Below are 27,073 nucleotides of genomic sequence, written 5' to 3'. Positions count from 1 at the left end.
TGAATGTGGAGAGTGAACTCAGGTCAGAGGGATGGGGAAAGGTGCCCTATCGTCCATCATTGCCATAAGCGCACGATCTACAGACACACAGCCAGGTTTAACACTATCAGGGCTCAATTAGTCCAGGCTGAAAAGCCTCTGCAGTGCAGCTGTTCAGACCAGAGCAGCAGCGTGCAGAGTGCTGCAGGGAGAAGCCACACAAAAGAAACCAGCTCACAGAATAGGTCCTTCTCCATGTGGTGACTTAAAGGGACGGGATATTTCTCTTAAGACTATACTGTTACACTTTGTACACAGTAATATCCAATTAGTTTGTGGCCTTTGAACAATAAGCCTAACACTGCCCCAAACTCCACACCTTTCTATGGAGAAGCTGATTATCTATGCGTCAAGCAAATACTTTTCCTCAAAGAAAAATGTGCACAAGCAGCCGTGCAAAGTGATACACAACTAGACACAGATACAGGTATTCACTGACTGCTGACTGAGTAGCAGAGACACAAACAAAATAACTTGGACCTTGTATTGTTATTGTTCAAAAATCTTAAATATCAGATTCAGCACATTCTTTTTTCACTCAAACTGTGCTGAGTAGCATTTTAAGGTTGTAAATTCATGCTGCCTAAGAGGACAGAAACTAAGCCATGGACAACAATGGACTCCCTGTAGACCTTTAAAACTGGTGCACGGCACCAATCAGGTAGAGTATAAAACCTTAACTCAACGGCTGCTCTGATAGAACTTTTTAAGTTTTCCGCTGTCAGGATTGTAGAAAACAGGGTAGGATGGTAATATAAGCAGCACTCTGTTAATCAGGCCTTCACAGGAGACAAGTTGGCAGAAGCTGACTTGAGTAAAATGCATAGACTATGTGGAGGAGAAAAAAAAAACAAAACAGTACTCTGAGCGGGGAGGATGAGATTCCCTGGTCTTGCAATATGTCTGTTGAACACCAGGTGGTGCTCATTATCAGGTTAACATCATCCCTGCAGTGAAGCATGGTGGCAGCAGCATCATGCCAATGGGGTGCATCTCTGCAACAGTGTGGAGGAGGTGTGATGTCAAACAGAGAAAACACCTGTGGAGGGAGAAGATGACTGACTAGACACTTAACGTCTAGTCAGATGGAGCTTGACAGTAAACTGCTCAATAACAAAGACTCATCCAACAAGACTGGGATTGCTGGCAAGACACTGTCACAGAGTTTAGGTTCAGGTTTATTAGATTATTAGTTTAATGCAAAAATAATAATGCAGACAGATTTACTGCTACTGAATCCATTAACTTATTATGTGTAACACACGGGAGGAGTCTGAATACTTTTTAAAGTGACTGTAGCATGTAACACAAAGAGACCCAAGTCAATCTTTTAAATTATTTCTTTATTTATATATATTTATTTATTCATCTCAGTTTGGTTGATATTCTTTTTAATTGTTGTTGCACTTTAGTATTTTTGTACTCAACAGAAATGAACAGAAAAACAACAACAACAACAAAAAAAAGACAAAAAAATAAAAATAAAATAAAAAGAGGAAACGATAGAAAACAAAATGAACCTAAGAACCGGAGCGGAGCAGAGAGCTGGGATGGAGAGAAAAGACAGAAGTCAGGGATGGAAGTTTTAAGACAGGAAAATTTAAAAAAAAGAGAGAGGAAAGAAGGGTCAGTCTAATCAGGCAGATGTGTGTGAAGCAGCGCTCTCCGTCACTTCTGAATCATGTGCAGTGCTTTCCATTATCTTGAAGCAGTCCCTTCCTATGTGCACCTGCTCGTCCTTCCACCCGCGCACGACACCTCTGGTACTGGCCACAACGTTACATCAGACAAGATGAGAGTTTTAATCCTTTGAGTTTCTGTCCTGATGTGGGACAAGAAACATGCAGTGTCTTCCATTCCAAACACCTCCCTCCTCTACACCCAACGAGTCCTCAATCCTTTCTCTTCCAGTTCTTGATTTGGCTTGATGTAAACAATGAGAGGAAAAACAATAACAACAGGAGCTCAGACCTGAAAGAGGAACGAATGAGAGCCGGAAGGGAGCGGAGACTTGGAACGGAGTGAAGCTTCTTCTGTCCTATAAGACATGGACTCAGTTTGGGAAGGAACACTTTTACGCATCAGATCCACTTTGCTGTTCACACCTGCATGTGCTCTTCTGCGAGAGAAACCGATTCCACTGCAAAGAACTAACCGCGCTGAGCTGGAATGAGAGTGAATGTTGGTAAACAGGAAGTGGCATGCCGCAAATGGTAAGCGCGAGCGCTGCACGACACCGTCGACAGCTCTCAGGTTTACGCAGCGCGCAGTATGTGGACCGTGTAGCCAGGTATTGTGACATCTGGCTTGTACAAACACATACAAGTGGAGCTTTTGCACCACAGTCTCTTGGCGGGCCAATATTGATTCGATATCCAGGATTATTGTATACAGGAGGATAAATAGAGGTCGAACAATAAAGTAAATTTAAAAGAAAAGGAGGAAAGGGGAGGGTCGGTCCTCTGCTGTGGTCCCCGGTGTGTCGTAGCCTCCATCTGGCTGTGCTTCGGCCTGACTCAGCGGCCTGGGGGTGGGGGCACACCCTGCCCTGCCCTGCTCTGACCACAACGCGTATTTCCTTTGTTCCTGAAGAAGTATTTTGATAATTAATTCCTACGGTCACTTCCTGAAATGGTTCCCTTTTACGGTTTCGAGGCGCGTCCGAGCCGAATCCGATCGTCACCTCCTCCCACCTTCCCTTCCGGGTTCAGGGCGAAATAAAAAACGAGGCCGAAGCGAGTCAACGAGAAAGCAAGGAAGGGAGAGGAGGGGGGCGGCGTAGAGGGAGGGGGTTCTGATGCCGTAGTAACAAGCTCGGGAGGAGGGGCCGTGTCCGTAAGGCGCCACCTGATCTGAAGCAGACGCAGTCAAAGATGGTGGGAGGGTCACAGCAGACAGGTGGGGCAGCAAGAGGGAGAAAGAAGCGGGTTTGTCCGTCTCCACACTTGCGACGTTTAGGATGATATGTCAGCTATTTTACAAGTTATTCCCTCGTTTTTTTTTTTTTTTTCTGTGTCCTTTTTTTCTTTTCTTTTTGAGTGTCAAGTCTTTGTAGCACCCAAACCAACCCAGACAAATCCCGAAGCCTGACCCTGTATAGCCTGCCACAACTACCCCGTCAACAGAAAACAGGCCCGACATCAACAAGAATGACAGTCACAACATCAATTGAAATGATACTTTAAAAAGCAACACAAAATAATAACTCTCCTCTTATTCAAGTGTCTCGACGTAATAATATTAAAACAAATAAGAACAATCTTTTTTTTTTTTTTTCTCCGACATTTGAAGAGCGCCGTCTTCTCTTCTCTCTGTCCTCTTTTGGCTAGAAATCTCAAGATTCGTTAAAGAAAACAAAAACAACAAAGAAGAAACATTTGAAGACGTCCAAAAAATACAAATGATAAACAATACCAATATAAAAAAAGCCTCCCCAACAACATCTAAAAACAAAAAATTAAAAAAAAAAAGAAAGAAAAATATTTGATACAGAAATTGCAATAGCGTTCTATACATGGCATCACTGTACAAGGAAAGGAGCAAATGTCTGGTAAAACTACCCACAATGCAATACAATGTCACTGACATGGGAAAAGAGGGTGGAGAACGAAGAGTGGGGGGAATCTAGGTTCGGAGGAGGTGTGGAGGGAGGAACTGAAAAGCAGGGTGACAGCATGAAAGAGAGGGAGGAACCGCAAGGAGGGGTGGAAACAGACAGGATAGCTCGAACCGAAAGTGCAGAATTACTTAAGTAATTAAAGAACAATGTTGTCGTCCTTGCAACACAGAGTTGTTTTCCTTTAATAATAATAATAATAATGTTATTCATTATAATAAAACTTCTTTTACAGAAAAACAGTAATAACAAGTAACAATATTGACCATAATGCCTACATGGACATTAGCCGTAAAAATGACTTTTAAAATAAAATAAAATAAAAAAAACAAAGTAAAACGAATGCCAGAACAAAATAAAAAGAGAGCTGGTTTGTCCTGTGCGATGTCACTAAGCTCCATCTTTGGATAGAGCGGTTTTGTTGCCCGGTTGGAGCCTGACCCGAAACAAAAAAAACAAACAAACAAACAGACAAAAAAAAAAAAAAAAAAAAAAAAAAAAAAAACAACCTGCCACCCGGCCAAAAGGAGCCACCGCTGCTGAGGTTTCAGTCTGCTCCAGGAATGATCTGCCGCAGGACAGCAGGAAGGGGAGGGAGGGAGGAGCAGACCGAACTTCGCAGACACCGCCCCCCTCGGCTCGCCCCTTCTCCCTCAGTCATGCACGCAGACACGCATTCGCACCTAATGTGAAATACTTTGGGTTTGTGGCAGCAGTGTGTTTGCTTCTTTGCGTTGTTGGACTCCCGTGTTCTTGCGAGTGTAACTGTTTCGATGAGGCCTGTGAGGCACGTAATGAAGTATGCCGACGCTTGGGGGGTAGAAAAGGGGAGGTTTTGGGGGCGGGGCTCGCGGGTAGGCGTGAGGTGGGAGGGGTGGGCCAGGTTTGTGGGGTGGAGGCGGTGAAGGGGGGTCGAGTCGAAAGAGGGGGGGGGAGGGGGGAGGCTTGGAGGACGCGACCCGCGGCAATGAATGCTGGATGTCCGTGCAGAAAATGCTGGCACTTTGACCTTTGAACCCCAGGGCCCCACCTGTGACCCCCACCCCTTGTAATGTCTGTACCCACCCCGCCCACCACACTCTCTCGCGCAGACTGCCCTCCCAGGGACAGATGGAGACAGACAGATGGACACAGAGCGCCCCCGCTTGGGCAGACGATGGTGGTTTGGCGTGATGCTGCTCAACTCAAGTCAACACAACTCAGGATGGCTGATATGGACCGATGTACACAGGATACACCTCTTCCTGCAGGGCCACAGAGGGACGGGAGAAACACTTTCAGTGATTATATCTGTGCTGCAGCGTATGTAAACTTTACACGTGAACTGTGCATGGTTTAAATGATTTCTGTTTAGAGTAAAATGAACTCTTAGCCGCTTGTGTACCTGTGCTAGACCCCGGCCTGCTCCATGCTATACTGCAGGTCAGGGGGCTTGTAGCTGAGGAGCATGTCACTGGTGCAGGAGGAGGGGTAGCAGGCCGCAGCATGGAGCTCCCCTTCAACGTCGCACACTGCACGGGAGACACACGTCTGTTACCGCTGCGGTCAAAAGAAAGAAACTGGAAAATTTGCATAAAGTTCGAGGCGCCTCGTGCTCACCCGACTCTTCCCGATGGTGCAGCTGCTGGCTTCCAGTCAGCGACGTCTGGCTGAGAATGTCTGACATGCGAGCAGAGCTTAGTGCTTTCCCGGCCAAAAGGCTCATCCCGGACATGGGATCTGCCTGGTCCTGAACCGGAGGTAAACAGCGGCTTTAGACGCAGTACAGTTGTTCATACTTAGTGAAGAACTTCTAGACAAACTTGGATTAGAGAGCAGCTATAATGTGTTAACATCTAAATGCATTCCTCCATCAGCTCTCATGCCACTAAGGATGCTCACTGCAGCTCTCCACTGGCTATGAATACAGTACATGGGGAAATATGATGCGGGAGCTAATGACGCATCTTGATAAATTTCTGGAAAGCCCAGCTTCATTAGTCCTACTTCATGCTTTAAGTGCGAGAAGTTGGGACTGGGGTTCGATAACATTTCACTACATCGGAGCCTAATTGCATCTGAATTTTTTCGTAGGAGGTGAACTGCAGATGTTTTGTTGTGGGTGTTTTAGCTGGTCCACTATGTTTTGTTGTAAACTCTGCTGCTACGTTAATACATGCCTGGTTGAGCAGCGTCGGAGTGAGAGGTTAAGTGGACTAATTAAACAGATCTGATGAGGGATTTAGTGGCCGGGCACTGACACTATTCGGGATGTTTCACCTACTTGGAACTGGACCTAAAATGTAACCGGCTTTGGAACTCATCCGTAGTGCTCAGTGTTGTCGCTGTACACTAATCGAATACTCACGTAGGCGTCGTCACAGGTCTGGATGGTGTGGTGGCGTTGTAACTGTCCTCTTGACCTATAGGCTTCGCCCTGGGGACCCCGCGAGTAGCTCACACCATTGTGATCAGGCACCTCCATGGCCTGTCCTTGAGGCCTGCACTCCACATGCTCCGATTCTGAAAGAAAAGATCCTGTACATGTACACGCTGTGTATTCAACAACCAAGACGCATCAAAATTAACTTTGTGTCAGGACTCTAAATCAATTTATCAAGATTTACAACAGCTGTAATAACAGGTCACACCTCTTGCTGCTGGAGGACTCCGCATGTAGCCGCCATGCCTGTGTGTGGGAGAGCTGTAGGGCGGGGTGCCTCCTCTGGGAGGCCCCAGAAGCTCGTGGCCCTCCCCAGCTTTCACCAGCAAGCCCTCGTGCGGGTGGTGGTAGCCAGTCGGCACCTCGTCCTCCTCCATGCTTTCTGAGTGAGGTAAGCTGGGACACGGCGCCTGAGCCGGGTGTTGCTGCGGCTGGACGTCAGGGGGCCGGATTTGGAGGAGGTGGTGGTAGTGCTGCCCCCCGGAGGCACTCTGAGGCGCCTGCGGCTCCAAGCTCTCCCCTTGGCTCAGCTGGCGGAGGAGCAGCATCTCTCCGTACTCCGGCGGCGCTCCGCTGGGCGGTGTAGGGGGCGCCGGGCACGGCCGGGGGCTCTGCCTTTTGAGCAGGGCGGCCAGGTCTTGCGGGGGCAGGCGGGGATCGGCGTGACCCGTTAAAGAGTGGCGGGGAGACAGGAGGCCCTGCAGGGTGGGAGTGACGTGCTGCTGCGGGGGACGGTAGTCCAAGGGAGTCGGGGAGAGCAGGGCCTGCTGTAGTGTAGAGGGGGCGCCATAGCTGCCTGTCCCCACTGCACCGCTCTGGTAACCGTCCAGACCAGGGACTTTCAGGGAGGCCCCCTGCAGGTAGGGGCTGTAGGAGCCGACCACTCCAGAGGCGCCCCGGGAGGCTGGGTCACCAGAGAAGAGGTGGGGATTGAACTGGGCGCCGTCGTAGCCCGACGTGAAGCGGCCGAGGCTGCGACTGAATGAGAGCGGACACAGAGCACGGTTAGCTACCCGCTGTCAAACATCAGCGCTCCTAATCCCTCTTTACACAGTGCAAACACTTAGCTTTCAACAACCTACGTAAAGGCCCACACAGACAACCTAGCAAACACTTCAGGCTGGTCCAGGTTCAAGTATTCACTGAGGGCTGTAAAGTCATCGTCAAAACCTATATGTAAGATTTTTTTTACATCATCTCTCAGTGAAGCGCTCCTGGCTACAAGGGCCTGTTCATTTTACGAATATGATCTCAAAGGTCACAGGACGTCTGATCTCCTACTCAAGCTGTTGGAACATTTATATGCAGGCACTCACCCAGATACACTGAGGTGGTGAGCTCGTTGGGGATGTTCATCTCAGCAAAGCGATGACACATTTAAATTATTTCACTGATAGGTAACAAGCAACATACTCTCATTCTGCTCTCCCAAAAAAAATAAAAAAATAAAAAATACAAAATAAAAAATAAATGAATAAAAATGTTTAAAAAAATCAGTGACCTGAGCATCAGTGCTAATATCTTAATTTTAAAAATATAGATTTTTGGGAGGTGGATATGGCAAAAAATATAAAAAACAAACAATGAATAAAAAAAAAAAAAAACAATGAATAACACAAAAATATACAATTAATAACATCAATGTACTATTTGGAGTAATTGTGGATAGTAACAAAGTAAAAATAAAAGTAGAATGCGGCAGAAGAAGAAGAAGACACAGAGCAGTCCATTGGTATTGTAGGCAGGCATCGGGGGGGTGAGGTGACGGGATGGGTCGGGGGGAGGGGGGGGCTGTCACCTGTGAGTCTCTGCATTGTCTGCGCTGAGCTGCTTCCCCAGGACTCTGTGTCCCCCTGGCGTGGACAAAAAGCCGCCCTGTCTCTGCGCCCCACCTCCAAGCTCCACCTCCTGCACCTGAATGGTCACCTGCGCAAACAACGTTAGGAGTGACTAGACTATTGATCCAACTATCACGCTAATAATAGCAAATTCATAATTAATCATTCACAGCGTTCGTGGGATCAGCACTGATTGGAATAGGAATACACCGCATTGTTTGAACAAAATGTCAACGCGGACTATTTGTGTCAACGGAGACCAAAATAAATGTGATTGGCTCTTCGCAGTCACCTGCTGTTGTTGAGGTACACCCTGTGCCAGCGGGACAGCGGGGCGGGCAGATGCTGCTTGTGGATTGGTTGGCATAGCGACTCGAGACAGGCCCGTGGGCGGTGGGCTGCCACTCTGGCCCTGGTACATCGCTGGAACACCATGCTGGTACTGCACTGATGACTGACCTCCTAGGAGAGATAAGGAGTCACGAGAGCAAAATCACTGGCTTGTAAAACTGACGTTGTCATCATTTTTTTTTTTTTTTTTTTTACATGGATGCAAACACACGCATGGGTCCAAAAAACAGAGCTGTGGAAAATGGGGGAAAAAAACAACATCGAAACACATTACAGCGTTTCAACACTTTAACCATGTGACAAAGGTCTGCTGAATGCTAAAATTAACACAAGCGCAAAGGTGCAATGGAAACCTGATCGCACACACTGGGTGGGCAGGGATTTGGTGGTGCTCCTTCCCAGGGAGGTTTCTAACACGGTGTTGATATGATTGTGTTTGTTTGTGGATTTTCTGTTTGACAGTACAAAACAGGAGGGGGATGCATGCCCCTGCTCTCATATCTATTTGTGTTTTTGTATCAGCACCAAAGCCAAGTTTTAAAAAAAACACAGCAACAATTGATTTCCCGACTCAAAATCGGCTTCATCTGAAAGATACGGCATCGGCTCACAAAGTCCTTGGGTACATATTTATTTATTTTTTAAATATATGACACTTCCTGCATCTTCTCAGTAGCAACCTGGCCTGGTTTTGCATGACTAATCTTGCAAATTATTCCACGTGTGAGGAAGATCCCAAACATGACGGCAGCTCCGACTGTGACAGCACAGTCAGGCTGATGTGTGGCAGCATTATAGATAATGAAAGTGTGACAACAGAGAAGAGCTGGACAAAAGGAAAGCCTTACACTAAAGGTCCTGACTACCACAAATACCACACATCTCTAAAACCATTTGTTTTGAGGTTGTAATATCTCTTAATAATCTAGTCAAAACTTCTGAATTGATTCAGTGAATCAGTTTTGATTCGTAGCCATATCTAGTGCTAGTTCTAATTTCACCTGAACTGTGCTGTATCAGGCTGTAGCTACAACTACGTCCAGCTAAATTAGCAACGTGCACCTTTTCTTAAGCTCTCGATCTTTAAGCTAGAGTGCGTGAATGCTTTCCTTGTATTCAAGTATTGTTTTGCCGACTGCTGCTTCGTGCTGGAACGAGATTTTTGCATTAACTTGCATGAAGTTAAATCATCTTTAGCTTTACACACTGCACGATTGCACTGACACACAGTGCAGCAATGTTAGCTCAAAGGCCACGCGACACAAACACAAAGAGCTAATGATGTTGAACGTCAGTGAGTAGAATGAAGTGAATGTCCTTATATCGGGTTCAATAAGCCTCGGACATAAACAAATACATGACGAAACACAGGGTCCATACAAGAGGTCCAGAGTACAACTTTTTGCCCAGTGCAGTTCCCTGAAATGAGTTTGACAGACATCCACACTCAATAATCCATGCTACTTCATATATATCTGTCCGTCTGCTTGGATGAGCATCTACATTTCTATGAGTACTTTTGAACTTTAAGGTCGACACCTCAAGTCATTTCCGTTCTCACAAAGTAAGTCATTGTGTTCCTGACTACTGAGGTGTAAACTCGCCTGCTGCCACCGGTTGTACAAGTTAAAAAACATTTTCCCTGAGTCAGCAAAAGCTGTGGCGTCACGTACATTATTCATTACACGATACCAGAAATAAACCTGTTTAAAAGGTGCGTAAAAGTCAAAGGCAAACACTTTAAATCTGCCTATAAAAAGGAAAACAGGCACCGTTAAACAGACGCAGGGCTAAAATGTGACAGTTAAAGCTGAGCTGAATTCTGCTCGTCAGCTGATCATAACCATCGGCCAACCGATCACTGCATTTCTGCTTAGTCGCTGCACCTACACCAACAACCTCGTACAAAGCATTCAGGCACTCCAGAAATGGCATTACTAACCGTGCCCTTGCATTAGGCCTGCAGAGCCAGGCGGAGGACTCTGATTGGGCTGTCTGAAGAGGTGGTTGCTGGGATGTGTTGGCGGAGGGCTGGAGGGCTGGATACGCAACCTGAGGGAGGACAGGAGAGAGTAGGAGAGGAGAAGAGAGAGATACGACAGTGATGTAACACTTCAGTCGATAATGCTGCACCACAGTATCAGGTCCGCTGTTCACAGTTCAATAGCTGATGAGTAGTGTGTGTGTGTGTGTGTGTGTGTGTGTTTGTTCACCTCTGAAGCTGGTGGGTTAGGTGACTGGGCTGGCTCTCTCCATGGCCTAAGGACAGACCCTGCAGATGAAGACAAATTTGTGTCAATATGACATTATTATGACTACAAAAAATCATATTAGCACTAATATTTAATGATCACGTCTGAAAGGCAAAGTCGGCTAATGCAAGTCTCAGGTTAACAATATCATTACAACTTCCTGTGAAGCTTGTGTAGGGGAAAGTGGCAACATTCTGACAGGTTGCCACAGCAAATCTTGACTTTTCTTTTACTTTTCTAAATCAATTTCCAGCTAAAACTTGTGTTAGTTAATATTCAGCAACCCGACAGTGCACAGCACTTTAAAGTTACCCTGTTGTTCGTCTTATGTGCTCAAGAACACATACGGTAACTTCTGTTTAGCTGACAATGATGCTCAATAAATCATAACTGTTTTATTTTTCTCATGCAGAACAAAATCTAGTTAAAGCAGTTATGCAACATAGCTGAAAACACTCACACACCCTGCTGTCAGACAACAGCCCTCATTACGACCAGCCATTATACGTCAAGAGCACCAGTAATTTAGCACAGGGCGCAATAATAACTCCCATAACACAGCGCTACTTTATCACTGGATGGAGGATGGTTTGGAATCCGAAAATGTAAGTGTAATTTGTCATGATGCAATAAAGTAAATACAAAAAGTACAAATTCGAATCACAAACGTCGTGCACAACGGGTGGAAATGTTGTTCTCGATCTCAGTGGATGGAGCGGTGCAGTTTTGTCCGTTTGGCAGAAAGCTGCCTGCCTGGAAGCTTCAAATACCTGGATTTGCTGGTGGAGGATTTGTTGCTCTTGCTGGTACAGGATATGCTGCTGCTGGGTGTGCTCCAGGAGTTGCTTATCCTGCTGGGCAGCGTACATTTTCTGGAGCTGCTCACACTCCTGATGAAGCACAGACATGCGCAGCACATATTTAATACAAATCTTAACAAGGAAAGTAATTGCAACTGCAACAAAAGCCTCATCGAAACTGTTTCTGTTTATATTCTTGAAAGTGTAACTACGTCGCGTCACTTTGCGTTCCCATTAAAAGTGTGGCATCACGTGTCGTCTGGTTAACTGTTATCCTATAGTGTGTGTCAAATGCAATGAGCACCGCAGGTACACTCTACAATTTAGTTTTATCACAGTTATTTAATAAATCTGTTATCGGGAGAGATGAAATAGAGAACTACGAGTGAGGCGTGAAAATGAGTTTTTAAGGAAGTCTCATGTCACAAAAATTGCACGCTTGACATATTGTTGGAGCGGTTACACACATGCGCAACATTCGGACATCAGCTTGAGCTCCAGCTTCATTATGTGCACACTCCACGTTGTTATCCTTTCAGTGGTGCTTCCCTGCACATAGGTCATGTGTGTGTTAGCCTGTCCTCTAAACTTATTAACCCACTTAACACTTAAGAATAATGATAATCCCGCCAGGTCAGTCCAGTCAAAAGAGAAGCAGCCACAGCGAACGTGACGATTATCCCCATCCCTACCTACGCCTCCTACTGGCTGAAGTAGTCCCACTGCAGGGTCACTGCAGATCATGAAATGTCTCAAGTAGCAGCCTGCGTTTTTTTTAAAGTCAGAGACGGTCTCGTGTTTTGTGCTCGGCGTCAGGATTACAGCAAGACTAAATCGATCTGATTCAGTCAATTTGCAACTTGGATATCACTCGATTATTGAGAATGAGTCAGGCAGAATAAATATTAATGCAGGAATATCTGAAGGGAAGGGTTACATAAAACTACTAACGCTAGGATCCATTCAGGACATCAGAAGCGATACCCAGCCCTAGTTACAGAAAGCAACTCTACTTGCGATACATGAAATACTTTGTACTGTAAATGTGTTCGTCTTAATGGCACAATCTAAAAACACTTCTCCTTAACGGCGCACATAATGGCATTTTGCCACCATATCTCCCCAAACTACACATACACTGTACCTTATCTGCCAAATCAGCTTTCCGTGTACTTAGGAAAAGTTTTTCTCACCTCAGAGTTACTGACTAATATTTTACTGGTACAACACATAAAACTGTCTCCTATCAAACCATGACCCTTTGTCATTTCTCACTTTGTTATTCCCAGCTCTAGCTTTTGTGCATCATCCCCAAGCTGTTCACAGGATAAGACCTTATATGTGATTCTAGGGTATCAGAAACCCCTGATGGCCCGACAGTTAGTCAGAGATGAATAATGACCCACGTCTTCCTAAGAACAACTACAGCTACAGTTGGTTTTTAAATTACGGCGACTAAAAATGAATCAGAGGCAGAGAAGGGGGAAACTTAAACATGGAAGGTTCACCAGCCTTTGTAGCGCAGTGGTGTTTGGGACGGAGGAGCGTGTGGCGAAGCTGAATCCAAAAATCAACCAACGAGTCCAACAATCAACCAGTGAGTAACTACTGTATCAGTAGCTGAGAGATTCCTCAGCTTGTGAAACACAGATCTGCAGCAGCACAGATCTTCTGAATCTAAATGACATCATATGGTGAGTTGAAAAGGCATAGGGGTGGCAGCAAAGAGGTTTGTTTGATTTTGTTTGCTTTATTCTCACCGATAGACACAAGAGGAAAAAATCCCATCTACTCATAAATTTAAGGAAGAACAGCAATAGCTCCTCCATTTTTGCTTAGAACGCAACTCTAAAAAACAATATTACGCTGTTATTATATCTCACTTTCTATTTATTCTATCCCAATGACATGTCTAAAAACTCGCATGCTTTAAAAGAAAACGGTAGTGTCTATTTCCGTACATACAATACCATAATTATATGCAACAATATTAGGATTGTCAGCATTCAGAAAGAATGCCCCATTAAGTGTGTTTTCTCTGGTGGAGAGTGAGACTGATTCAGTAGTTGTATCACTATATTAAGTGCGTGTTTACTTCTTAAACACTTCTTTCCTCAAATGTTTGCATTTGATACTGAGTAGAGCGGTGTACCTGCTTGAGTTGCTTAATGCTGCTGTTCTCTAGGTGAGCCTTGAAGGCCAGGATGGTGGCGGCGCCGTCCGAGAACCGTCTGACAGGAGAGAAACGCTCCATGGGGAGATGAAGGGTGTTACAGTCCTTATAGCTGGATCTGAAAGGGGGGTCACAGGGAGCAGACACAAACAAGTGTGCACACAAATACACACACACACACACACACAACAGACAACATGGGCACATCGACGCATACGCGCACACACACATTCAGTCATACGGACACAGATGAGACACAGAGACAGACACATGAGAAGCATGAGATCGTCAAATCTTGACGGCGACACTGATACAGCAAAAAAAACAACGACATTAGGACCTGAGAATTTACCGTTACCTCAGATCCATAAAAAGCTAAACTTTAAGTGATTTCATCCACCCTCAAAACATGCCGGTGTTGGTCTACGGGGGACACTGCCGATATACGACAGGGAGGGATGATTCTAGAGAATTTCTTTTACGATTAAACTCTTTCCACAACTTACCATTGGCGACAGAAACGATCTCTTTGCAGAGCTTAAGAGATAAGAAACCTTTCACGACATAAGGGGTACACAAACAACTACTTTATCATGCTTCACACAAAACTAAGTTCTTGGACGGGGCGAATATTTGACAGGACTGGATGATGCAGGTGTCATTTTCATCAAGAAATGCGTTTTTTCATCGAAAACTCTGATCACAGTCTGGACTTGCCAAGAAGAACCGCATGAACAAGGAGACGGTTTCTAGCTTTACTCGTGAACTGCAGCTCAGCGGAGCATCCTTTCTACAACAACAGACAGAAATTGAATGCATCTCAAAGCCCAGGTTCAGACGGTGTTCTGAATCCAAACGCAAACCCTCAACACACCCGGTCTGTCAAAAAAACTGCCTAACCTGAAGGGGGGCAAAGTGACACTTAGGGGGACAACAGCTAAAAGGTAACAACTGGAAAACACAAAAATATGACTGCTGTCAGGAAGACAATACACACGGGAAGTGACTCAGATTTAAGGATTTGCTAATGTGCTAAATATCGAGAGTAAACCTGACACGTACCTGCTTTTTCCAGCTCTGAACGGAAAGAAACTGTCATTTAGAATGGAGGTTCACATGCGGAGATAAGTTCCCTGTGTCACAAACTCTACAATCACCCTGACAAAAAAAAATCATCCCTCCTCACTGGGGGGGGGCACACACCCTTCACCTCCTGCAAGCTCTTCAAGTTTATCACCAACGTGTGCGTGAGAAGCGCCGTGTGTGGATATGTACGTATGAGAGCGCGGTAAAGATGGAGTCGGGCGTGATGTGCCGCTCGACTAACGCCATGAGTGATTGTGTGTGAGTGTGTTTGTGCATATACAGCTCGGAGCGGGTGTGTCCCCTCACCGGGTGTGTATGTCGGGGACCCAGCCCGCCCTCTGGCGGGGGCCCTGGGGCCGCTGTGACTCTGCCGAGGGCTCGCCATGCGGTGTGCTCATGAGCACGTGCGTCGTGTGCCGCTTGGAGCGGTTCGCCAGGTACCTGGGCCGCAGGGAGGGGGGGGAGGACGGGAAGGAGGATGGGAGACAGGAAGCAGCACTGGTCAGCTCTCTGTCCTCATTGGCTAAAGGAAATGGGGGGGGGGAGGAGGAGGCCCCGCCCCTTCCCACCTCTGCCAATAGGTGCCGTCATTTCATATCATCTTAGCCAATCAGAAAACATCACATATATTTTACATCATTGATGGATGTTACAGCTTATGAGCATCCCGCCAGCTTCCAATTCAAGGATCGGGCTGGTTCGTGTGATTGGTTTTGCAAGCTTCAGAGTTAGCAAAGCTGTGTGAGAAAGAGTGAAAAGGTCCAGAGAACAATTTGGCACTTACTGAAATGAGAAAGATTATGAAGCTCTGGGCCGAAAGAGTTTGAGAGACAGGTGGGCTGTTTTTTTTTGGCAGATTCAGTTTGGAACTGTGGCAGAAGGCACTTGCGCGATGGAGAAAGGAAAAAAGATGGGATGAGCACCACAGCAGAGTGGCCGCCTCCCGAGGGGAAAAAGCAGAGCAGCCTAAAGGCACTCACTCCCAGCAACCCAGGACACCCGCGAAGTCAACAGAATGTGCTGTCTGAAGAGGGCCAGCTGGGAAGCCCTAACCTGGACGTCTGAATCTAACGTCACATTTCCAATGTGCCAACCCGGTGCCTTTCTTTACCATGGACTTACTTCAACTCCACAGCCACAGCACGTACTTTCAAATTACTTCACTGACATATCTAAAAAAATCTCCAGTGCATGAGACTGAGATTTCTTTTTGTCTTTTATCAAGTTAACTGCATCTGACTACGATAACCTTTGCTTTCGAATGTTCTGGTAACAAATGACGGAGAGGTTGTTGGGCTCAACCTGATCTGGTAACCAAGGCTGTCACAGGCCGTTGGACTTCCACAGTATTACATTCAGACAGCACCTCTGCACAGAATAACCCATCACCAAAGCCGTCACCGTGGGTTACCTCTGCACTGCCTCTTGGTCTGGCTCTCCATCTGAACCTTCCTCATCCACCGGAGCTACTGCAGGGATAGGATGCTGAGAGAGGCAAAGAGTTTACTGGTCAACACTCAGTTTCCGCGCGAAAGGAGATAACACACAGGTTGCACGCATTCACAAATCCGGGTCCTCACCGGACTGGCGACGAGCGGCGAGGGCCCTCGGGGCCTCTTCAGGAGCTGAGCGTGTAGCTGAATGTTGGCCCCGCCGTCGGAAGCTCTTCGACCCAACGGCCCCATGCCATTGAGCAGCTGCAGGGTCGGCGGCTGCAGCAATGATTGCTCCTGGAGAATCAGTGGCCACGTTATTAGTGGAAAATGAATCAAGAAGCTTGAATGCTTTCAGAGGCCTTCTAATAGCAGCTAAAACACAGTCTAACCCAACTGCATATACCTTGTACTCCAACTGCTGTGTGGGCTGTAGGCTCTGTGTGGGCATGAGCGTGTGCATTTGGCCCATAGTGGGGGCAAGTGGGGGGAAGGGAGGCTGGGGCAAAGCACCACGGGGGAACCCCGTCTGAAGTTTCTGGAGATCCTCCTGCATCTCTGTCCTGTGGCAGAAGAAGAAAATATTAAGTTAATGTGAGATACATTATTATACAATATAAATAACATGCCCTCAAACAAACAGTGATTTGTTGATGAGCAATTATCAGCTAAGACTTTATCAGTAGTTTTCTGGTGTAGTGAACATTCCACTCCAAAACTCATTGTGACAAATGTTTAAGGTCCCAGAGAAGAAGAGTCCACATACACGGGCATGTGCACACGTTGTATGGTTCTTGCTCTGTGCATAAGGATCGTTCTATTTAAGAATAATTACAGCAACGGTCTTGAATCCATTCTCCATTTCTTCTCCATTTCTTTTCTAGTAATAACCAAGGTGAATGATTTCTTGTTGTTTGCTACTTATATTGTATAAAGCTGTACATATTTTAGTTAATACCTTCTCTTTCTGATGACACTACACAGCCAGTACGTTTATTTTGGGAGATGTTCCTAATGCTTGCTTCAAACTAATAAATAACAATTAAATTTCTAGTAACTAGCAGCAGATAACGTAGCAGAAGCGTTGTCTGTGTGTTACCTTTGGTCTGGTACCCCCACAGTGTGCCGCCTCATTGAAAGATAGCGAGCCATGGCTTCAGGAGACGGCTCCTCCCCTTCATCGCTGTCCAGGGCCATGTTTCCGTCAGGCTAAATGACAATAACACATATTTCATCACAAGTGCCTGTTGGCTGTGTGTGTTACATGTTTGAAGAACACTTGTAGCACGATAAAAAAGAAAAATTCACATTTTAAATGTATTCCCATTTTAAAGTCTACTTTTTACGTCCCTGCTGCAGTGCAGCTGATCTGACGCATTCTCGTGGTTCGCAGCCTTTGTGAGCCTCTGTGTTATATTCGAGTGCGTGTTTGATTGATTGGGAGTGATAAATGTCCGCGGGATGAACCCCAGGCTGCACTAAAGTGGTAAGAAATAAACTTAAAAATATTGGACGGCAGCCCAGTATGAAAGAATATGAAAGTTTCTTTATTTGTTTTGACTGATTTATGCTGCAAAGAAGTGTTGAGGCTACAACATTCTACCGGTCTAACTCCAACTCTTTCATGTTGTTTATCAGGTGTAATGACCGTAGCCGCTCGCTGCCAGGCTGATGCAACCAGGAGGACTTCACTGTGTTGACTCACCTCCACTATCTGGTTCTCCGGGTTGATGAGCTGGACATGGGGAACGGTCATGCTAACGGGATTACCCTGTGGGTCCGTCTGGTGGGCAAACACACAAGTCACATGACAGGATTGCACTACTTTCGTAACAATCTCCTTAGAGCAGCGAGGCTGACAGATGTGGGTTAACTCCATCACCTCCATTCAGTGGACAGACACCATGACTATCGAAGGCTACACAGACGGATGTTCTTAAACTATTAAAGACAATGGCCAATTCTTCAGAGCAAATCCTGTCCAACACATCCACTGCTCTTCAAACTCCCACAATCAACCTTTACTGCTACGCCAACTAAGGTTTAGGCATAAAAACATCAACAAAGACATAAAATGAATTCATGGTATCATTTTCAGTTAACTTCAAGCAGCGCTGAGATAATGGTGTGATCTACTGGCTCTATAAACTGTGTTTGCAGTTATTAAAACGACAGAATAGATCAAACACTCTGCAGTGCTGTGAAACCGTTAAACATGACACCGGCTGTAAAAGGAACCGTATATCAGGGCAAAACCGGTGGACAATGAAATCACCTGCACGGCGTTTAGAGAATAGCTAATGGGGCGCGGTGTGGGCGGGGCGTCGCGGAGGGACTTCTGTTTCTTGAGGCGGTCGGCAAGCAGACTGTAGATGGCACTGTAGTGATCGTATGCATCCGTTTGTAGCGACTGGGGAGGGAAGAGCAGGACAAACGTGAGCCGGGCTGAGACATCTGGACAGAAGGTGACGTAACCACGTAAACCTGCTGCGTATATGCGAGTCTACCTGAACTGTGCGTTCTCTGTCCAAACCCATGTCTGACATCGCTATCAGAATCTGCTCGTTGATGAGCTCGATCTCTCTCTCCTTCTTCACCTGTTCACACTCCGCTATCAACTGAGAAGACAGAAATGATGTTAAACGAACGGTTCAGCGTTTTTGGGAATGACGTTATTTACTGTCTGATGAGGCTGAGTCACATGAGATGAAGTACTGCTTTCAAATTATTCATATGATTTAACTACATATATATTTTATATATTTTGTTGTTAAATAAATTGGATCAAAGTTAGCCATTTGTCAATGCTAAGCTAACTGGCAGGCAATTGCAATATATTTAACAAGACGCACTCGAGAGATATCAATCTTCACTAACTGAATTACGTGGTAGCAAATATATTCTGTTGATGTTATCCATACAGCAGCCACTGATTAGAAACCAAAGCCGCCTTGATTCAATGGGCAGAAAATTACCCGCCGCCGAAGGCGCAATTTTGTCGTGTTTTAAAGCGGTCTCACCCGGTCAAACTCTGGGTCTGGGTCTCCTTGTCTCATCCACTTGTTCTTACAGATCTGCTCCATGCTCAATCGTCTACTGGGCTCCAGCACCAACATGTGTCTGATCAAGTACTCACAGTCTGCAGATCAACACAAACGTGGTTGTTTTAGGCGCATTCTCACAAGAGGCTTCAAAAGTTGAAACTAGGCTGGACGCATTGAGGCAACTCCTCAGCCCGTCTCTTTAACAACAAATGCAACAAAGCGCACGATTCATCCTGTTACGTGTAGTGTCCCTGAATGGATGATTAAGGTTTGACTCAGGGTTTAGGGAAGAGCCAGGCATGACGTAATCCTACCTGTGGACATAAAGAAAGGGATGCGGAACTTTCCACTGAGGACACGCGCCCGCAAATTTTGTAGAGTGCTGCCATCAAAGGGAAGGGCGCCGCACACCAGCACGTATAACACCACACCTAAGCTCTACACAACAAAAGACAAAAAACTATGAGTATATCATCGTCAAATAGGGCGTGAACAAGCAATTTCATTCTGAAATAAAATAAAAAAATCTCTCGTGCACACGCATTGCAGTACTCACCCATATATCTACTTTAGGTCCATCATATTCCTTGCCCTCAAAAAGTTCCGGTGCAGCGTAAGGAGGGCTGCCACACCACGTTTTCAACAGCTGGCCTCGAGAAAATATGTTGCTGAAGCCAAAATCTGACGGGGAGAGGAGAACTCGATTTAATCTTATTTATCACTTCCCCGACAGAGTAAACTCATTCAAAGCAGGAAAAATGTTCCAAAAGGACATGCCGACACTTGCCCACACCCACTCACCAAGGCAGCCCAAAACCAATAAATTAAGTTACCCACCCATGCACTCTTTAGTCTCGCACACACGCACACTCACCTGCGATTTTGATGTTGAGGTTGTGGTCCAGCAGCAGATTCTCGGCCTTCAAGTCTCTGTGGACGATGTTGCGGCAGTGACAGAAATGGACCGCTGCCACAATCTGCTTGAACTTCTTCCTGGCGTCCTTTTCTGCCATACGCCCATGAGCTACCAGATGGTCTAGACACACACACACACACACACACACACAAAAACACACACAATTTAGACACAGAACAGATACCTGTTCAGACACAAAATCTTGTGCCATCGGTTATATTCAAGAAATTCTCCAAAGACTGACTGTCTTAATATGTAATAAGTCAAGTTTTTCATTCTGACGTGTAAATCTCTTCATTCATAGGGAGAAAGAAATAAGATACTGGCATTTTGAAACATTAATCTTTGACTTCAGCAAAAAAAAATAAATGTAACAAGTTATAAATGAAACAGGAACCATGCTTGCAAAAGCATGTTTGCAAAAGAGATAAAAGGACAATCTTAATACCAGAGCGAACATGCAAAGAATCTGTTTTAAAGAACTAACTTGATTTAGACACTTTAAAAGGAAGTTGTTCAGTGAATTTTGACCAAAGTCAAAAAAAAAAAAGGACAGGAAACAAGCTAATGGCAATGACATTTAGAGGACAGCGGTGAAGCCTCTTACCAAATATCTCGCCACCGCTAGCGTACTCTGTTACCAGATAGATCATCCTCTCTGTCTCCATCACCTAAACAACAGAAAAGAAAAGATAACCACCGGGACCTGTAGACACTCTGACACGACAACAACGACGAGTTACACAACAGTATGAGTAAGCTTCGCTCGGCCAAAAACACGATCACGGCTAAAGTAAACCAACTGCATTGTACCTCAGTACAATGTTCAGTTTGTGTATGTGTGAGATGAAAGTGTGTGGGGATGTTTCAGACGTGATGTGGGCCTGGTGTTAGAGTTCTGATCAACCTGGGAAAGTTTGGGTGACGAAAAGCATTAAGGAAAATACCACCATGTGTCCCCAGGAAGAAAAAAAAACAAACACCCCCCACTCCTGGGTACATATTATTACGTAAAACACAATTCAGACTCTGGTAACACACCATTTGGATCTTTTTGTGGGGTGTTATTAATTGATAGCGAAAAAATAGCTCTGCATACAATTAGACAGTCTTACAATCAATCGTAGCCATTTAGTTGTAAATGAATTCTAACTCAGCTGGAGGTTACCCAATGTAACTACACCACTGTGTTGTTAAACAGCTCTTAGCGTTACCCTTTAAAACATAACACAGAGAACTGGACAGATGATACAGTTCAGTATTTATCAAACCTAGATGCAACGTTGTGATGCTGCTACTGTACTAAACAAACGACTAGCTGCCTCGCACTTTAGGATTCCTGTTGGTGGTGCAATGCAGAAAAACATAAAATAAAATGCAGCTATTTAGTGTGAAGTGCAGTTATCTTCACGCTATGCAGCCCCAGAACTGTCTGGTCAGAATATGCCTGATTTGGGGTAACACCAGATTCTGCTAACACATTTTTTTTTTTTGTTCTTCTCCTATTCGGCCACAAGTCTAAGATAAAAGCTGTGAGCGCCGTGTGATCGGCTCTGTGGGTGAGAGCGAGCGTGTACCTGGTAGAGGCGGATGATGTGGGGGTGCTTCAGCAGCTTCATGATCTGCACCTCTCTGAAGATCTTTTTCAAATTCTCGTCGTCCAGCTGGGTCTTATCCACTATTTTTATAGCCACCTTGAGACAGATACACAAGAAAGGGAAGGGTGGATGGATGGATGGATGGATGGATGGAGAGGTAAGGATGAACGGTGGTAGAAGTGGAGCAGGTGAGAGGGTGAAGAGAGAGGGTGAGATCAAGAACGAAACGGTGAGGGGAGGACGGTGCAGAGAAGACAGAAAGAAGAGAGAAAGAAGCAAAAGGGAAAGCGAAGGGAAAGAGAGAACACAAAACATGGAATTAAACCATAGAAACAATATGTTTACCAGCTCTTTCGTCTTAAACACACACACAATACATTCACATGTCTTGTCTTTAGGCAACACTTAAATTACAGGCGACAAATCTAGGGCCTGGTCCCGGTACGGTTGCAGTATTGCTGGAATTACGCAGTAACAATACAAGAGTAAAAAGGCTTCCTGCTTTTAGCCGGAGAGAGTCCGACAAAAAGCCTAATGTGACCTGGGAGGGTTCATCTGTTAACACAAAAACAAAAAACAACACAAAAAACTCATCCTGTAAAAAAAAAAAAAAGACACTGTGAGAAGATACGGGGACTTCTCAAGGTGACGATTAGCTCAACTGCATGTCGTCAAACAGCGTTTTCTGTGAAATCCACCTTGTTTGGTTAACCTGACCTGTGCCGAAACCTTCCACCGCCAGCCCAACCCTTGCGTAACTGTTGAGCCCGCGACAATGGCTCCAGCAGCGTGGAACGTGATGGCGTGTGACAGGAGCTTTGCTCTGCCACTTAGGAGTGGGTAGACGACTTTAATGACTTAATCAAGCGAAGCTAACGGGAAAGCCCCAAAACACAGCTTTGGCCAAAAATAGACGACGGCGGATAAAAATGAAAAGCACGCAGCACCGACGCACGGCACGCATGAGTGCCATCTCCAGCGCTCCCTTTTTTCTAATAACAGACGCGAAGAAGACGAGGCCATCTGAAGTCAGACAATGCCAGCTTCCTGTTACGGGCGGGAAGAGGAAGCGAGGATGAGCAAACAGGGGAGCTTCAGAAAAGGCAACGTTAATCCCGTGGGTACGAAGTTTCCCTTCAAGTGTTTTGGACAGATTATGGAAAACAAATGCACTGGTAGAGCTGGTGTCTTCCCTACATTTTCCTTTTTAGATGATACTTAAGACTGTCAAAAAAAAGAAAAAAAGAAAACCTTTTCCATTTATGTAGTCTTCTGTTGGGAAAGCATGAGGTATTTTAAGGCCCGTGAATCTATTCTTAGAAATGGCCGCCGTCCAGTTTTGTTGACGTAATTGCTCCCCTCTGCATCTTCTGGAGGGTACCAACAGGACATCTGGATCACAGAAACACTCCCACACTCAACAGGATGCTGACATTCTCACATACACATTATGTTCACTTCGGGGGCAGGGAGACCTTGTGAAAATTATAGTGAGGCTTCACACACGTCTGGATGTAAAACCTTGTAAGCAGGAGGCCATTCAATGGCTAAACGGACGGAAAGATGTTGTTTAAGGTTTTAGATATTGCTCATAGAGATCGGATTTGTTATGATAACAGGAACAGGTCCACCTAGACCAGTTGCAGTGGCAACATGCATGACGTGTGTGTGTGTGTGTCAGAAGTCGGGTTTCCAGCTTCGGTTTCAGTCAGGGTACAGTAAATGTGTTGGGACAGGAATGCGTACACCTTGGGAATCTCATGGAGCGCGATCTATTTTGAAATAGCTTCCACGACTGTGGAATTTTCCATCAAATGCTCAGAGTTCAAACGCACACACACACACACACACACACACACACACACACTCCTGAGAGGCCTGCTGCAATTAGATGAAGTGTCACATAGCCCCTCCGATCACAAGACAGTGACCTCATCACCATGTCAGAGCAGCTGGTGCTCAGCGAAGGGGGTCTGGACGATTTACTGTACAGTAACAACAACCGTACAAGTGCAAAGAAAAAAACCCAGGACATGAAGGAATGTAATGGAAATCAAATGGGGGAATACTCCCCAATACTCCCCACTCATCCTTCCCCAAACATACACTGCTCAGGCTGCACATTCAGCTCGGTACCTGTACTTTTTGCTGACACTGTTGCATGTTGTTCTTAATAATTAATGCAAAGAAAACCTGCAAGGAAATCAATTAATTATTTGCAGCAGTTGGACTGAATATACATTCAACCTTCTTATTCTGAAAGTCGAATTTATGTCGTACAGTTTCACTCTTTATTTTTATTTAATTATAAAAATATTTATTATTTATTTACGTGCTTTGTCTTTGTCACGGGAGTCAAACTCCTTGTATGCGCACACATACGTGGCCAAAAAAAGCGGATTCTAAATCTGATTCTCTTTAAAAGCATAATGATTGCTGTGTTATGCGGTGTTCTGATCTTTTTCCCCTGAAGCTGATGGTTATTATAATTCATTGCAAACACACTGATTACGTGGAATATGTCAACGTGTCGCAATGTTTCCCGAAAAAAATGCTGAGAACACGCAAGAGTGTGAGAAAACTCTTTCAACAGAGATCGCTCGGAAAGAGTGCGCTTCTACTTTAATCCAAAGTCCCAAAACCAAGAAATGAAGATTGAACGTGCCCCCAACTGTTGCTGAACTGCAGCACATTTGGACTGTTACAGTGAATTCAATCCGATTGCTGGTTGGTAGTCAGTGAGTGGGAGTCATCGTTGTGTCTTTGTCAGTTGTTTTTGAGAAAATAACTGGAGCTGAGGCTCACTGCTGGCAGGGCAGTGCCGCTGTTCAGTGCGTTTACAAACCGTACGCAGATTGGTTCTGTGCTCGGACTGACTGAGCTAAACTACATGCATTTCCATTATCTCTGTTCTCTAAGAGGGTGTAGGAAACCTTTAGCCGTGGCTGGCATCGCAGCACGAGCGTTCTGGGTTTGAACCTGCTGGGGCCAGTGTTTACATGTCCTTCCTGTGCCTACGCTTGTTTCCTCTCACACAGAAATGCATGATAGATTCAGTGATGACCCTAAACTGGGCGTAGGTCGGCAATGGAGAGTGAATGGTGACCCTCCCAAGGATAATAATTTCTAAATGCAATCACCACAAGTCATTGAAGTTAAATTGTACTCCACAAGAATGACTGACAGTTTCTTAGTTCTGTTTTTTATTAAGTGGTAAACCAAATGATTTATCAACTACTCTTGAAATAGTTGACAGATTAATCTACAATTAATAGACTAATAAAAATAATTGTTTAATGCAGCCCTAGCTGATTCAAAAGTAATGTAATTAGTAGTGAGTAAATGTATTAGTCGTAAGAACATTTACATGCAGTTTCTAGCACTGCCTACACAGTATCTATACATCCCTCTCCGATCAATGTGACTTCTTTACTGGAAGGTTTATTACAAAGGTTTCACATGATTTCCAGGTGTACAACAACAATTCCTACCACATCTAAGACTAGGACAACTCAAAGGTTGTTAGGGGCTTACACACACGTAAATGAGAGAAACACTAGTATGGGTCAACCTGCATGAACATGTTAAACTCGAGGCACAAGAAAAAACTGCGCTCGCTGATGATGCCTTGTTAACATACCACAACCGATTTATAGTACTGTACATGTCCGGATGTCTTCTTTATTGTGCAACACATCTGCCCTCTTGTTGTTTGGCGAGAGGGAAATTTTGCTCTCACTAAAAAATATTATCTTGAACATCACTATATGCTAGATAAGGGCATGACCTACGCCAAACCACCCGTTTCTTGGAAGTGGTTTACATAGCAAAGCACATGGTCTGATAAGAGCTGCTCACATTGTTCGTCCTCCATCTATTGTACATGTTTACACTTAAGGACACTTAAAGTCCCTCGATGTTTCTTGACAACCTTAGTAATTTGTGATGCCAAGATTACCAATTCATTAGAACACTTTCAAGATCCATCTTTGACACTAAGGTTGTAGCTATTACACATGTACCGATTGTGTTCTTCTTTCAGGAGGTGGAGCCTGGTCCAGTCTGACACAAAAAAGCCACTGTGTAATCTCAAAGACGAGTGACATACCTCACAGACGCATGAATGCACTTGCATAAGGTAAACTTCAAGATACACCAACTTCAACAAGGACGACTGAAGCTAGCTGCTAGCTAACAGCTGTAGGTGTAAGCGGTCACCGTGAGGATGACATGACACAAGCTGCTAGTCTGATTTTCAGATCACGTGCTTTGAGATTTTTATCAAGTTTAAAAGGCTGACAGGTCAAAAGAAGAATAGGAAGTGATGCCAGTAGTGATCAGTATGAGGTTACTTCTGTAAAGCACACACGGCTTCTCAGATGTTGCCAGTGGGTAGCAAATTTCCCCTACTCATGACTGTGCACAAATGCACAGCCCTTCGTCTGCCCGCCGCTACACTAAAACTATTTTGCTACACACCATGTGTGAGAAAATACAACAAGACAAAATTGTGCGTCACCTCCAGTGCTACGACTATATTAAGGAAAACACTGGAGAAAAGTGCGATATTGCCAGATTTTTCCATGGTATTACATTTTCATTCTACCTATAAACACTTGCAGATTTTGCACGAGCTCAAACAACACATGCTAAGAGCTGGTTCTGAGATCTCATTGCTCTTACTGTCCTATCAGCTATTCTAACTATTCAACATAACGCAATGCAATTCAAAAGAAACACACACAGACCAGCTAGTATAGTGACAGCATAGATTTACGATCCAAAATATATAAAAAGAAACTGACAGAAGAAATTCTGACAATAAAGAAATACAGTTCTATGTAATAAAAAACCCATATTATCCCAATATTGACGTAGAGAATAATATTAAAAACAGGGGAAAATATCTGCTGTAATACTCAGATAAAAGGCACTCATATTTATTCTGCAGGTTTAGATTAGTTGCATTTAAGTTAAATTCTGTATGTGAAATCCATATATCCATTCAGAACCCTTCAGGACTCCCATATTCACCTTGAAAGAAAAATCCACCACTGACTCAACTACGATTTTAAGCACTCATCTATAGCATAACGTCTACAGCGGAAAGCAGAGGAAAGTGCACCTTGCATGCTCATCCGTGTTCACACGCAAAGACGCGTGAACAGCGGAGCGGTGATATAATATATGAGGTTAACCTTCATCAACAAGAGACACAGATTACAACACCCACAGATGGTGTAATGCTCAGGCTTAACCCATAACAGTACGTGAGGGAGTTTAACTCACACACACACACACACACAGTGCAGCTCACAAACGGCTGCGTCGAGCGCTGCCATCCGTAGCCGTCGGTAAATTTGATGCACGTTCAAAGACAAAGACATCACACACACACACACGCAGCGTCGCGCACATGGCGAGATCACGTCAGGTCAACACAAATCGTACCACTCCATGACTGTACCTCGCACATGCACACACACAACGATGGCAGAAGCACTA

At 45.0% G+C, this 27,073-nt stretch overlaps 1 protein-coding gene across 4 annotated transcripts in view; it reads right to left on the bottom strand.

Annotated features, from left to right (window-relative positions):
- Positions 1 to 1,361: 1,361 nt before the first annotated feature.
- Positions 1,362 to 27,073, bottom strand: part of sik3 (SIK family kinase 3) — a 34,644-nt gene continuing 8,932 nt past the window's right edge. Inside the window, exons 2-26 of one of the 4 annotated variants that reach the window (XM_047593469.1) lie at positions 21,548 to 21,664; positions 20,578 to 20,641; positions 19,929 to 20,090; positions 19,611 to 19,735; positions 19,369 to 19,492; positions 19,031 to 19,149; positions 18,518 to 18,628; positions 18,286 to 18,420; positions 17,716 to 17,793; positions 17,110 to 17,219; positions 16,417 to 16,573; positions 16,158 to 16,307; positions 15,989 to 16,062; positions 14,884 to 15,018; positions 13,471 to 13,609; positions 11,289 to 11,408; positions 10,480 to 10,538; positions 10,209 to 10,318; positions 8,208 to 8,377; positions 7,876 to 8,003; positions 6,286 to 7,055; positions 6,003 to 6,172; positions 5,255 to 5,384; positions 5,040 to 5,166; positions 1,362 to 4,899 (exon numbers count right to left, since the gene is read on the bottom strand). In XM_047593469.1, the coding sequence (XP_047449425.1) occupies positions 5,045 to 5,166; positions 5,255 to 5,384; positions 6,003 to 6,172; positions 6,286 to 7,055; positions 7,876 to 8,003; positions 8,208 to 8,377; positions 10,209 to 10,318; positions 10,480 to 10,538; positions 11,289 to 11,408; positions 13,471 to 13,609; positions 14,884 to 15,018; positions 15,989 to 16,062; positions 16,158 to 16,307; positions 16,417 to 16,573; positions 17,110 to 17,219; positions 17,716 to 17,793; positions 18,286 to 18,420; positions 18,518 to 18,628; positions 19,031 to 19,149; positions 19,369 to 19,492; positions 19,611 to 19,735; positions 19,929 to 20,090; positions 20,578 to 20,641; positions 21,548 to 21,664 (3,579 nt within the window). In that variant the 3' untranslated portion in view covers positions 1,362 to 4,899; positions 5,040 to 5,044. The remainder of the gene's footprint in view (positions 4,900 to 5,039; positions 5,167 to 5,254; positions 5,385 to 6,002; positions 6,173 to 6,285; positions 7,056 to 7,875; positions 8,004 to 8,207; positions 8,378 to 10,208; positions 10,319 to 10,479; positions 10,539 to 11,288; positions 11,409 to 13,470; positions 13,610 to 14,883; positions 15,019 to 15,988; positions 16,063 to 16,157; positions 16,308 to 16,416; positions 16,574 to 17,109; positions 17,220 to 17,715; positions 17,794 to 18,285; positions 18,421 to 18,517; positions 18,629 to 19,030; positions 19,150 to 19,368; positions 19,493 to 19,610; positions 19,736 to 19,928; positions 20,091 to 20,577; positions 20,642 to 21,547; positions 21,665 to 27,073) is intronic. The other 3 variants (XM_047593470.1, XM_047593472.1, XM_047593473.1) reach the window with 3 other exon arrangements.

The sequence above is a fragment of the Mugil cephalus genome, chromosome 9 (assembly GCF_022458985.1).
Source record: "Mugil cephalus isolate CIBA_MC_2020 chromosome 9, CIBA_Mcephalus_1.1, whole genome shotgun sequence".
Lineage (NCBI taxonomy): Eukaryota > Metazoa > Chordata > Actinopteri > Mugiliformes > Mugilidae > Mugil > Mugil cephalus.
Note: the sequence above shows the minus strand (reverse complement) of the source record. Positions and strands in the feature narration are given on the sequence as shown.